We start from the raw sequence: 15120 nt of genomic DNA on the forward strand, positions 1-15120 counted from the left end.
AAACACATTATAAGTATTTAATCGAAGTGTATTTTATTTGTGGTAGTTCTTTTTTAAATTGTAGTTTAAATTGGAAGATTATTGTGATCTTGAAATATTAAAATAAAATTACATTTTCTTATTTTTCATCGCTCAAAATAAGTGTCACACTCGCGGAAGCCCGCCAACACACCGCCAAAAAGCCATGCATTTATCGAGAAATATGCATATGGAGTCCCATCGATCTTCGGATCCACATACGTATGTGAGCAGCTATTCTCCACCATGAACTATGTTAAAAACAAACACCGCTCACATGTCACAGACGACAGCTCACAGTCCTGCTTAAAGATGAAAGTGACTTCATACAGCCCTGATATGCAGACACTGTGGGCAGACGTTCAGAGCAGAAATCTCTGTAGCACTTCATGGATTTCATAAGCAACACACTATAGTTGTTTATACAAGGTGTAAAGGTTAAAAAAAAATATATATATATATATATATATATATATATATATATATATATATATATATATATATATATATATATATGTGTGTGTGGGGGGGGGGGGGTGCGTTGGTGGGGGTGTGTGTGGGTGTGTGGGGGTGTGTGGGGGGGGGGTGGGTGTGTGTGGGTGTATAAAGTATTCCCAGTGTTTTCTTTTTGTCTTGTTCTTTTCTGTGGAAACTGGGTCCAGTTTCCAGAGAAAAGAAATATTAGACCCCTGGTCTAATATATCAACACTCTAATATGATGTGTTACAGTCTGAATGCTTTAGTACAACTAATATGTAGCCTGGTTAAAAAAAAAAAACAAAAAAACTTTACATTTAGGTTCACTTTTTGTTTCTGAATAGCCATGATTATTGACCAAATAAAGTCAAACGTAATATTTTCTAAAGATGAATGGGAAAGAAAATACACAAATTACACTTTAAAATTACTCTTAATAATTACACTTTAAAATTACTACAAACTAGGCTAAACAGATGAGGGAGAAACACACATGAGCTAAAACATCAAGGTCAAAGGGGTCTACTATCTGTTTAATTACTCATGTATTAAATATCTTTTTTAAAGCACAGCAGGTAGCATTAACCTTTGCTCATCATACCTGTAAAGTCAAACCCATTTCTTCTTATAATTAATTACTTATTCATACCATTGTTTCTTTGTTTGTTTTTTTGTTTTTTTTTTGTTGTTGTTTTTTTGTATATTTTATTTTGGTATTTATTTGTATCTGAAACAGATTCTATTTAGTGTGTTTTAATATACGTTAAGTATTTGCACACTTTTCACCCGACTATCCATTGCAACAAAGGCTCTTTACTTTTATTTTGATTTTGCTTTTGGGTCAGCTAAAATACATTTGAGATTTCGAACAAAACTGCTCGGCCCAAACACTTTGAAAGATTATAATCAGTATTGCAGTACATGTGTGCTTATAAAATACATGAAAATGGGTTATACAGTGTACTGCTGAGAGATGTCCTATATTCATTCTACACAGCATTGTGGAGGGATAAGGCAAGTGAGGTAAACAAGCTGACATAGTTTATATGTGGTTCTTATTATGACCCTATTTTTATCTTCACTTCTATTTGAAATTGTTGTGTAGGTATTAACTTGAAAAAATAGGTTATGTCCACGTAAAATTACAACAATCTTGAAAATTGAGTTGGACAGGTCAGAAAGTTATGGCAAGATTTTCTGTCAGATTCCAGATTTGTTGACCTGGTTTATGATTAATATGAACCATAACCATGAAGATAAATGAGCACGTGTGGCTATGTTTTTTTTACAAAAGTGGTGCTCGGTTGGTAGAATGTTTGTCCACTGATCCAAAGGTTGATGGTTCGAATCACGCTCTCGACATAAACATCATTGGTTGAGCGGTCAGATCCAGTGACCCACAAGTTGACGGTGCAATTCCAGCTCCCACAAATGAATACTGTCTTTGTGTCCTTCGGCAAGACACTTAACCCACCTCGCTCCCACTGTCTGTGTACACTGGTGTATGAATGTGTGTGTGAAAGGGGGAGCGGTTCCTTGATGTAAAGTGCTTTGAGTGCCTACAAGATGGAAAAGAAAAATACTACGTCAAAGTCGTGATTATATTGTCAGTTCAAAAAACTCGCAGTCATAAGATAAATGTGAAAAGTTTGTTGAACCAATCCCAAACAAGTGAATCAATTGTGAATCATATTTTTGGATATTTCAATCAAAAACTGTGAAATCAGTTTTTGAGCAGCAGTGGGGGGAGGAGCTACTATACGCAATATGTGCAAATCTATAAGCAAGTTTCTTTTTGAGTTTCTGATTCATTTGTAATGTGTGTCTTTACTTCAGGCAAACTTTGATTAAATTTTTTCTAATCAGGTGCGTCATAGATCTTGTTTTCCATGGTAAATATCTACCTCTATGTAAACAAAGTTGCCTGTAAACTAGTTATATCCCAAATTGCGTCTTTATAATCACATGCCTTGACAGGAACCATTCTTCATTGTTCACACATCTTCCCCCGGTCCTCTCCCTCTTCCTGTTCATTCCACTGCTAACTCAATAAACCACAGGACTGCTGACCTTAGCAGCTAATTAGCATATAGGCCAAGTCACAGCCATGGCCGTACGCATCATTCAGGTCAATGGGGTTCAGACCTCTGTATTTTCACTAGACCAACATCTACCAAGACAGAGCACAGCAATTATTATTATTATTATGTTTGTGGAAGTGGGTTATTTTTATATACATGACCCACGAATGCTTCTAGATTTTGTATGCGAGTGAGAATGGGGAAACGGGTGAAAACAACACATCAGAACTGTCCTGGAATACAAACAACTCAAAGAACTCAGAGACACTAGGAAGAGTATTTTTCTGTCAAATTAACTTCAACCTTAGTGTTTCAGAAAATCCTGTGTACAGCCTGCAATCGTCAAAAGTTGCCTGCTCCAGAAATACTGGTATTACTATTGCTCTTAATATAACATACAGCTGCAGCTACTATCAATGTGCAACCATCACTATAGCTGACTTACCTAAGTATTACTTCAGTTAGAATACTAGTACCATTACTACTACAACTTATTCTACTGCACTGTAACCCGAATATTAAAGGTGATTATTCATTCCACTCTTATTACTACAACATAACTGAACAGACAAAAAATAAAAGTCCTATGTTACGCAAAATTGACTCTCGTGAGCTCAAAATGCTTTGTTCCACCTTGTGATGTCATGAAGTGGTATTTTTTCAAGATAGCATCTACCTTTTATCTTTTGTTCAGTAGAGATTGGCAGCTCCAGGTCTGAAATTAGCCAAGTGACTCTACTGAAGGTGTGGAGTTTACACAATAAACACAGCAGAGCACTTCCTGTATTACCACATGACAACACAACGTGGAACAGAGTTTTTTTCAGTTTCAGAGAACTCAGCCTAAATATGCAGGGTTTGTGTGTTAAACATGTGCGAATGAAAAAAAAAAACACAACTCCAGCAACATTATGACAGATTGTAGTGTAATATGGGCCCTTTAACTAGAATATTCTACCATTATTGTTGGTACTACAACTGCTTTTACAGTTACACATAATTACACAATTATCAATACTTGCCACGGCTTGCACATTGTAAACTAATGAACCATTGCTAACGGTAGGAGCTAATTAGCATGCTCACCGTGGACATGGAGCAGTGGTCCAGCGACTCATCAGCGAAAAGCACAGTGTCTTTGATGAATACAGCGCTGGCTCTCAGGACAAAGGAGGAGAACAGGTTTATGTGGATGTAGTTCCTTGTGCAGCGGAACTTCCTACGACAAAAACAAAGATGACAGGTTTTTAAGGTTATATTAGGACAAAAAAATTAATAAGTAAAGGTGCATTATGTAAGTATTCTGGTCCAGCCTGTCTCCATGAAGGCAGATAAGTTTAATGCCAAAGTGTAGAACATTCAAAGCAAACTAACACCATCTCCGTGGAGACACACAGGTCGGGTATCCTTCACCAGAAAAGTTGCATAGTGCACCTTTAAATATTTGCAAAATGTGTTGTTTTGTGGCACCTCAAATTGTAGTTTTAGTTTAATTGTGATATATTTTGCTGCTCTGAAACACATCCTTTCTTTCCCATTCGTTTCCCCTCAAAACTTCATCACAGCAGCAGAACCATGAGCCATCTCAGCCTCTCCTACTGTTCTTCTGTTAGATATACTCACTACTATAATTATACATAGGTTACAACATAAGTATTAAATCAATTCCCTCTCATACTGCTACAAACTCAGCATTTTCCCTCTAAATACAAACAAAACTCCAGCAAGTAAATAAAACATCAACTTCATAAACAATGTGAACAATCTCTTAATGAATTTACCACTGGTCTGGATCAGGGCCATTACAATGCGTCATGCGCCTTATGTTTAATTCAGCTAGAGCAGTGTTTGGTCAGCTGCAGAGGCTTGTTAGCTAAAACGTCCGTGTCCAGAATACACCAGCGCTGAAGGCCGGCAATAATAAACCTCTTTAATAAATGTGCAGACAATAGGAGACACTAACAAATCATTTACAAACTGTTTTTCTAACTCAAAGACAAATTAGATTCTGATAGATATAGTGATTTGTTTAATAATTGCTCAGGATATGAAAGCTTTACGATGGGAGCGAGCAGGAGTAATGAGAAATTGAGCGTTGAAATTGACAAAGGTGTTTACATTTTGGCAATTTGTGTGTGCGTGTTTTTACACACAGTAACTCATTTAGTTCATTTCGTTTCAACATTTACACAAAGATGCCAACGTTTGGTACAAGACCAGACTGAGGAGCGGCTGGAGGACGACACGAGCCAAAGCAGGGATCTGGACGAGTCAAAAGCAAGAGCAGATCTAATACTGCAACCAACTGGGACTATATCTAATGAAAGACTGTGCTGGATGAAGTACTGTAGTATCTGTACTTGTTACTTAAGTAAAAGTATCACATGAAAAAATCTTTAGTTAATCTGTTTAAAAATGTACTGTAGAATAAATGTAGAGTAAAAAGTAAAAGCATTTCATTTGCATGCCCTTATTTGTATTTGTATTTATTCAGTGTGTTTTATGTTGCACTTTATCACCAAATTAAGTTCCTAGTTTGTGAACTGTGTTCACAAACGATGGCAATAAAAGGATTCTGATTCTGATATGTTCATAAGTGTTAAATGTAGTGATATTGATTAAAAAATTATACATATTTTGGCCAGCAGTTGCAATACAAATCAACTTTCAAATTTTTCTTAATTTTCCTTTCTTTGCTCAAAGCCGAAGCTTGAACTCAAAAACTTTAGTCAGAATGTTACAATAAATATAGTCAAAATAACCCCTCAAATCATGTGAAAAGTACTTTTTACGTTCAGTTCAGTACACAAATGTAGTGCGGTAGAAAGTACAAATACCTGCTAAAAAAGTAAAAAGTATCCACGGTAAAATTTTGTACCAATACCTAAAAATTCAACTTAAGTATAGTACTTCACTATACACTTTGTTACCTTGATGAAAGATTCTTGATAGAAATGTGAGATAGTCTGATATGTCTTGATTACAGAAAGATATCCAGAATGATATCTTTCTGTATTTTTAAGAGAGGGATATCAGTCTTCTGCCAGAGTCAGAACTAAACACAACTGTGCAATCAGATTTGTTTTATTCTGTGGTGCATGTGAAACAAACAAGCTCATTGGTCACCCATCATTGTGAATAAAATAACATTTCTTTAGCCTTAGATTAAGAGATTTTAGTGTTTCGCTAATCAATTCTGCAGAAATCTGGGTCATTTTTGTGATTTTTTCCTCATAGACAGCCATTTGCAGCCAGTAACCAACAATTGTAAATTATCTAGATGATTTTTTTTTAGTCTACAAACACAACTCAAAAAGAAACTCACTTACACCTTTCTTTTTGTAATAATAATACTAAGCAGTGCAACATCATATTATATTTCCCACCGCTACTCCTAAACATCTATCTCTTATAGATTATTATGAATGAAGTCCTGAAAAGATTCACAAAGCCATCAAAGCAATCGCATGAACCAAAGCTGAACGTCAAATGATGAGCCCACTGAATTGAAAACATCACAGGTCATGTCAGAGAGATCAAATTAGTATTGAATGTGTTTAGCTCTATAACAAGCCATTTCACCTTCTAATTGCACTTTGGCCTTTGTCTAATGCGTTTTAAATGGGGGGGGGATTAACGAGGCCCACACAAAACTACAATTAGAGCTCTGATGGATAATAATGGAAAAGTTTTTATAACAAGTTTGGAGGAAAAACAGTAACACATTAGCCAAGATAATATAAAAATGTAAACAAAGAAGCTGTGGAATTGGGTGACTACTTCTGCATAAATGAAAAACAAAGGACAGCGTTTACTATATACCTTGTAGTTTAGTTTGGAGTTTATAAATGGACATAGATAACCTGCTAGCTGCTGTGTTCCAAATAAGAATTGAGCATGGGCACGGTTCTGGCTTGACCGACACTGGCACTAGTTCACTTTCTATAGAAAAACTGTCGCCCCTCTCTCCGTAACTGCTGCTGTCAGGCTTGTCATTTTGGTCTTAAACTGTTCGTATTAACCCGCTCTACATGCTGGTATTTATTTCACTATTGTGTATATAAATCAAGATATGAACATTAATAACAGACAAATCAAGTGCCTTCATTCACCAAGGTCGCTTCCAACAGTGTAATTAACAGTTAGATTGACAGCGTTACTAAGCGCCTGCTCCCTGCTAAACCAGCAGTGCAGGCGGGAAGGGACGTTACCTTCAACAGCCTTGATCCAGATTGGCTCTTTGTTTGCTATGATACTCGTGGTCAGGATTTCAACCATGGAACTCGGCTCTAAATTCACCCCTATAACTGCTGGTCTCGATGAGCTTCATTTAACTGGAGGTGAATGCTGTGAGTAATGTCATTCTGCCTTAGTCCGCTTCTTTATACAGTGTAATGCTAATTTGAGCATATTAAAATCTCAATTTGTTTACTATTACACTATTACACAAAACTTTATACTTTACTGTCTACATGATCTTGAGCTAAGCTTGGTCTGGACAACCTTAGCTAGATTTGACCTATGTTGCACTATGTTTTGGGTTGATGGGGGAAACTGGAGTGTCCAGAGGAAACCCAGACATGTAGAGAAATGTGCAAACTCCACACAGAAAGGCCCAGTGACACAGAAGTCAAACCCAAAACCTTTTTGCTCTGAGGCATGAAAGATAACTGCTCCACATATCCATCTATTCAATTACAGGTGTTTTTAGTCATAGTGTGTAATATTGTAGGAAAAGCAGTAATATCACCATGGAGACAAACAGGTGGTGCTCCGACAACCAGAAAAATCACCTTTAAATGATTAACATGTATAATGGCTTGGGCTTGCCTGACAATAATAATGTGTTTGACTTGACAGATTTAGACTTAACTTTACTTGGACTTGGAATCAGATCTCACTGTATAGACTATACAGCTGCTGCCACAATCTCCCAGATCGTCTTGGCTTGTTTGAAAAAGCAGCAGTGCGGTTTAATTGAGTCAGATCTGTGTAAAGTAGATCATGGCTCATCAGGGCTCAGATACGAGTCTTGGTGCCGACAAGCTTTGACGTCATCTATTTACTGGCAACAATCACTGCGTAAGATTGAGATAAATCTGGGGCCATAGCCTCGTAATGTGGATTCAGTTTGTCTCTGTCATAACGTAGCGCAGTATAACATACTTGTCTCCCATTCCAAACAACTATTGTATTGATGTAAAAAAGTAATTTTTTACGTACATTTTCTCCACCCTCTGTAAGCAACACTGCATAATCTACCTCCATAATTCCTCCACTCCTCTACTGCTCCCACTCTAACCTCAGCATCTTACAAAGACAGGGGTAATAATAATGACTTTGCATTTACTTGAGTATGTTTTTAAGGAAATTGCTCCGGGAATACTTTATTTTACACTTTACTTGTGCTTTTGGTATTTATACTTTGAATTAACAGAAACATTACTTAAAAGTAAAAAGTTTTGGTTACTCTTCCCGCTGTGATTGAGTCAATATGTGTCAAAAGCTTTATGTTGACAATGTAAATAAATATAAATTATAACTTTAAATCATTTCTACAAGCACCTTGTTTGTCTCCATGTTTATGTTATTGCTTTATCTGGTATGGCATTAAACTTATCTATCTTGAATGTATTCATTTACAAGCAATTACAGCTAAAAAAAAAAAAAAAAAAAAAGACTTTGCGAAACATGCATTCTTACTGTATGCTGGGTCACCTCTCCGCAGATCTGACCTGTAATTTGGCCTGGTGGTGTCGTTTTCTGCTTTTTAATTAAATTCAAGTTTATTCACATAGATTACGTACATTTAAAACAATGGTTTTAATGTGATACTATAGAATATCCCAGGCAGAGCAAAAAGAGCTCCATGGAGAAAAGTAAGTGGCTTTACCACAAAAGTGATATACAGTAATGCACTTTTAACTGGAGTCTACCAGGAAACCACGTGGATGTACATCAGTGTTTGCATGTCAGCGTCTAGCTCTTTAGACAAAAAAACAAGGCTAATGAGTTTGTAGCTAATGACTAGGAGTGTTATCACCGCTGGTAAAAGCTTTAGCAAATCATTCTCTCAGCCATCTGGAGCTCAAAGCTTTGATGTAATTAATACTATGGGTGAGAGGAAGAGCCCATCTCACCATAATGTGCAGCGTGTTGTCACACACTTTGGATACTTTCAGACTTACATTTCAATTATAGATAATGATTATAGATTTAAAAATACAAGGTTTGTTTGTTTTATACGTGTATTTCAATGCAGAAAAGTTTTTAATAACAACAGTCAAATTAGTGATATGTGTCTAGTTTTCAAAATAAATAATAAAACAAAATGCCAAAAATAAAACTTAACATGTCAGAAAGGGTCATTCAGCCACTGAAACTAATATAAAAAAGACACCTCTGCTACCTGCTTTATGTCTGTTGTTGTGTCTTTTGGCAGAACACCACAATATAATCGTTGCTGGGGTCGATGGCTTATTGTAACTGAAACTGAATAAAAAACAACACCAAATAAAAACATTCACGTGTAGTTCATAATTCTCTGATTGCAAATTTGATCATACGTCCATCCATTTTAAGATAAGATAAGATATGCCTTTATTAGTCCCACAGTGGGGAAATTTTCTTCTGCTTATCATCATTCTACCGGATCATGGGCCAGTGGGATGCCAGCCCGAGAGACATAGTCCCTTCAGCGTGTCCAGGACCTTCTCCCAGTGGGACATACAAACATTTTTAATTATTTAAAGGTGTTTCCGGGTAAAGCTATAACATTACCTTGGAGACATGCTGAGCTCCACCAGAAAGAGTGATATCTTTCTGGTGACATCATAGTGATATCAAACATCTATAAAACACTTCATTTTTCTACTTGATGTCATTTACATTATATAGCTCGAATCCAAAAGAGCAGAACATCCAGACTTTGACCCATTTCTGGTCCTGACACAGTTATTGCACAGCTCACACCAACAAAGATCCACCATTGTACCCCTAGTTATTTTTATTACAGTAATTATCTTGTCCCAGGTCAGATATCTGCACATGAGCAAAATCCAAGTTGGAATCCTGGTCTGAAGACATGAATTAATCAGTGAAGAGTTTAGTATTCTGTCTGCCAGCGCTGACTCTAATTTGTTAAACAAGCTAATGGCATCCTACTTAATCCGTCTCAAGTCTGTGTGTAAGAGATGTGGGGAAATCAATAATGACGCATTTGTTCTTTTGGGAATACGCAAAATTAGAGTATCAAGCATACAATCTATAAGAATACATATAATCTTGCAGTATCTGTGTAATCCCACAGTTGTCTACGTATGACCCAAGCACAAAAGTCATATCCCCTGTGTTCAGAAGAGCGTGATTGACAGGTGGATTAGCCAATCAGGGACACGCATAGACCTATGGCTGCTTACGAGAAAAAAAATGGCACACAAGACTGAAAAAGATTATCACAGTATCAGTATCAGTACACAGTATCAATGAAAGAAGCACTAAACTCTAAATCTGAGATGAGAGAGGTCTGATTTTGGGTTAGGAGGAGGAGGTGACCAGAGATCTTCTGTATACATGGGTTTCAGTATGATGAAAATGAAGACCGTTACCATGGCGCTTAATATATAAACAGGAACCTATGAATAGAATACGCAGAATGATTATTTCTGGATCCCAGGAAAATAAAGTGATATTTCTGCTTTTATGAGGGTAATTTTACAGTCTATTTTCTTTCTAAGAGATGTACAAGTATGTTTTAGCACCTCTCTGGTAGATTACAAAAATATGCTTTCATTATAGTTACAGGGAGAATAACAAAAAGTATTGACCTTATTCCACCCAGCCCACTTTTGCTTGCAGCTTTGTTGTCCATATAGTCCATATAAAACTTATCTGTTGTCAAGATCGGCAGCCTCATGCGAAATAATACAACCCAAATGACTATAGCGGCGCCCACGGCAACTTCCGAAATAAGTTGAATAGACATATAATAAAGCGTCTGCATGGTTTTTTGATGAAATGTAATCTCAAAATAAAAGAGGAGTTTTGGAGAGGAGTTTTGGAGATGAGCCATCTGAGCGTGCAATGCAGTCTTTTTCACTTTTTAATATAAGAGTCTTACCTGAAGGCAGAGAAGATCACAATGGCTGTGATGAGTGAGATGAGGGAGGTGGCGTAGCCCACAGTGTAAACCTGCCTGAACGTGGACAGGTAGCTTGTCTAAAAATATATGTGAAAACAGAAGAGCACAGCATGAGAAAACTCCACACATGTCAAAGGAACACACTGTGATCGGAAGGCGTCTCGTTGAGCCACAGAAAAAGAAAAAAAAAATTCTCAAAAAGACTACAAACATTTCTTACATAATGACTATGAACAATGAAGAAATTACTATTTTATCAACCAAGGTCAGTTGAACACTTTACTAATGCATTTTATATTAAGTTAACATTGTATTTCCTAAAGTTGAATTATGTAACTTTTCTGATAGAGGGTCTGCTACTTTCATCAACAAAACAATATTTAGTTTTGTTTTTATTGCTAAAAAAATACATGCATTATTACTGTGAGCAAGGTTGTCTCTCCACAGAACTGACTTGTAACTTGGCTTAATGGGGCCAGCTTGTCTCCAAGGAGATAAATTTAAAGGGCCTCTATTACACTATTTTTAAAAAATCTATGTTATAATGCTGTCCTGCGTATTTAAATTGGGTTCTTCTTTCAAACAGAAAACACTCTGTTCCACCTTGTGATGTCATGTGATAATACAGGAAGTGCTACATTGTGTTTTTAAACTCCACTCACCTTCACTAGAATCATTTAGATAATTTAAACTCTGAATTTGCCTGGATCTCTACTGACCTAAAGGTAAAAGGAGCTGTTAACTTGAAAAGTACCACTTCATGACATCACAAGGTGGAACAGAGCATTTTGAGCTTTGGAGATGTAGACAGACTAATGCAGGATAACTCAAACAGGTGTGAATGAAGCAAAACACAACTCCAGGTACATTTTTGATGAGTTAATAACATTATAACATGGCTAAAATCTCACAAGAGCCAATTTTGTTTAATATAGGACTTTTAATAACATACTGTGGAAAATTTCAGGCAAAGCAATATAATCTCGATGGATACAAGCAGGTGGCGGAGACTACCAGAAAAATTACCCTTAAGTACGTTTTATGATTATAATCTAATTGCATTAATTTGCTTGGGTCAAGGTTAACTGGTGCTTTGTTTGCTTATGTTATGTGCTTTGCAAATCTCTCTAAAACTGAGTTGAAGTTAAAACAATCTTCAGGACACATTTCTGCTATAAAAATAGCATTGCGTTCTTATCTGTAGTGACTTGTAGCAGAAAGAGTTTATTTGGCTTGGTCTAAATCCATGTACAGGACGTAAACAACCTTTTGAGCAAATGTCACTTACGCACTCACTCACTGCACACACATTAAACTTTGCCATTTCACAGCATTCTGCTTTTGTGGAGCTGTCGGCCTTTTTGGCTCCTCATGTATTTTCATTCATTAAAAATGTATTGCAGCCTACTTCACTTCATATCTCTTGGCAGCTCATGTTGTTTACAGGCTGGAAGCATTCGTACAATGTAAACTAATTAAACTAATTAAACTTTTTTTTTTTTTTTTTTTTTGGAATTCACGCAAATCATATATATATATATATTTACCAGATCTGTTTATTGTTTTGGTATTGTTCTTGAAATACAGTTTGAACCCCTAGCTTCAATAGATTAACTTCTAAATCAAAGCATGTTTAATAAGCCATCGCATACAACTGTCTCTAGAGGGCGATCTCAGCCAAAATCTCATAAAACTACACAATCTAAAACTCTAGTAATATCATAGAGTGACAAATCTATGGCGACAACATCCAATCTTCCAATTAAAATCAATACTACAAGTCTTCATGTTTCTGTAGGCTGTCGTCTATGTACCAAACATAAACGTCAGATAAAGTTATAGCAGTAATATTGAGTAGTAAGTACCTCATACTCAGGCTCGGGGTCGTCGCTCAGCATACAGGCGTCTTCATACAGAGGGTACAGCTCCGACCAGCCCTCCGACGTGCAGTTCCTGTAAACCCAACCTGAAACGCAACAAGGTTCAAGTAGAGCTGCTGTCCATGAAATCAATACTTGTCAACTGAAGGCATCCCCTGTGCATCAATTAAACGCACTGTACTCAAAAAGCATTACCAGTACATTTGTCTTGCTCTAGTACAAACAAACAGTATAAGCAGAGGACAAAATAGGTCCCCTGAGTTTTGTATGTGTCTAATTGCTGTTGGTCTCATGAACACTTTATCATATCTGCACTAAACTGGACACTTTATAACACTGGTCACCGTAACAAGTCATGTTTGCACTGTTGTTCTGATGTTGTTGTGTATATCTACCTCTATGACTATTTTATTTTTAAGCATATCTTCTTTTTACTTTATACATGCCCTTATTTGTATTTATAATAGTTATATTTCTACGTTGCTGTTGTTGTTGTTGTTGTTGTTGTTGTTGTTGTTTACCACTGAAGAAAGGTTCTAGTTTGTGAAGTTGTGTTCACTGACAATGGCAATAAAAGTCTTCTGATTCTAAATTATAAAGGATTTTCTTGTCCCATAAACAGGTAGTGGAAGTTAGCATGCTAGTTGTTGTTAGTTTTAAAGTCACTGCAAAACTCTGGACTGGAAAGTTGTGGAAAAAAAGGAAAAAAAAACTCATCACAGTGAATAAACATGATGCTCAGAATGCATAAGGCAAGTAAGGAATAGCTTTGGACCACTGTAAACTGTTTTAATATGAGCTAGTTCAGTTTTTTTCCCCACGTTTTGTCTTTAATGGCTCTAAAAATTATTATGATATTGCGCAAAAACTGTAAAGTAAAGTACCAGTAAACGGCATCGTCATATGTGAAAAAGCAGATTAAACTTGGGTCGCTCCGAAAGTCCAGCTAACCCACCTTTTGCATTCTCCGCTCTGCTGTCATTTTAATTCCAAAAAATAATTTAAAAAATGACGGACGCAGTCAACAACAACCAACGGATCTGTTAAACTATTGAAGCACTGAAGAATTACTGCTACTTATCACAATAGGTTTATATAGTTTGGACAGATAAGACTTTTAACTTTTAGCCCCTATCCCTTTGTTAACATATGTCTACGGTTATGCCAAAACCAAAATAATTCAACAAATAATAAAAACAATATTTAAAACTAAGAATAAAAAGGATTAGCCGTGCTGTGTGGGTACATCCACACACAGATTTTCAAAGGATTATCAACAACAGGTGCTCAGTGGGAGAAAACACTGCTTATTTACAAGAGAAAACAGCTCTGTCTGTTTGGGTAAAAATGTGTAGCAAAATGTACATGGTAAATCTTTCCCAAAACCAGTGGTGGAAGAAGTACTCCATTTTGTTACTTAAAGGGCCCATATTACACCATTTTCTGATCTGTTATAATATGGTTTACTCATCAAAAACAGACCTGGAGTTGTGTTTTTTTTTCATTCACACACCAACCCTGCATAATTAGGCTGAGTTCTTCTCTCAAACTGTAAACACTCTGTCCCACCTTGTGATGTCATGTGGTGAATCAGGAAGTGCTCCAAAGTGGTTTAAACTCCGTACACCTTCATTAGAATCATCTGGATAAAGTGCCAATCTCTACTGACCAAAAGGCTCGACATCACAAGGTGGAACAGAGCATTTTGAACTTTGGAGATGTAGACAGACTAATAATAAAGGATTACTCAAACATGTGTGAATGAAACAAAACACAACTCCAGGTATGTTTTTGATGACGTAACAACATTATAACACGGCTTAAAGCTCACAAGAGGCAATTTTGTAAGTAAAGTGCAGATACCAGGGCAATACTCAAGTAAAAGTAAAAGTATCACATGAAAACATCTATATAAGTAAACGTTTAAAGTAGCCATTTACTGTACTGTACTTTACGATTACAAGATGTCTGTGTAAACCCTCAGTTGTGCAGGTCTGATTGTAAAAGCTAAAAGTAAAATCTGTCAACTGGACAAAAAGTTGCAGGAGTGATCCAAGCCGCTTCTTCAGTTCAAGAACAGAGTAAAGAGTACAAAGTAAAAGTATTTCGTGCAGATGAGATCTCATAAAGCTTCAAACGAAGTGATTTTGATCAAATTTGAGCTGATTTTTTTTTCAGTAGAGACAACTGAATTTTTTCTTGCTGTTTTAATTTGTATATTTTTGTTTGCTCAAATTACAAACGTGTTCAAAATAAGCCCCTCGGACTTTCCAGCAGGTTTCACACAGTAATTAAAAAACTTTTACTTCTCAGTCCTATTCAAAAATGTGGTGAAGTGGAAAGTACAGATACCGTCTCTCAAATGTAGTGAAGGAAAAGTCAAAAATATCCACTTAAAATTTACTTCAGTACAGTATAGTACTTTAATGCTTTTACTTTGTTACATTCCACCACTGCCAAAAACAAAGATCTGACAAAAAATTCAAAACTCTACACATTTTTACTCAAATACACACAGCTGTTT

General features: G+C 36.3%; 1 protein-coding gene across 1 annotated transcript in view; it reads right to left on the reverse strand.

Moving 5' to 3' along the window:
• ghrhra (growth hormone releasing hormone receptor a) overlaps nt 1–15120 on the reverse strand; it is a 98478-nt gene that overhangs the window by 27873 nt on the left and 55485 nt on the right. The window contains exons 4-6 of the mRNA XM_055228424.1: nt 12582–12682; nt 10696–10793; nt 3663–3795 (exon numbers count right to left, since the gene is read on the reverse strand). Coding sequence (XP_055084399.1) covers nt 3663–3795; nt 10696–10793; nt 12582–12682 — 332 coding nt within the window. The remainder of the gene's footprint in view (nt 1–3662; nt 3796–10695; nt 10794–12581; nt 12683–15120) is intronic.

This window comes from Periophthalmus magnuspinnatus, chromosome 17 (genome assembly GCF_009829125.3).
Source record: "Periophthalmus magnuspinnatus isolate fPerMag1 chromosome 17, fPerMag1.2.pri, whole genome shotgun sequence".
NCBI classification, from domain to species: domain Eukaryota; kingdom Metazoa; phylum Chordata; class Actinopteri; order Gobiiformes; family Gobiidae; genus Periophthalmus; species Periophthalmus magnuspinnatus.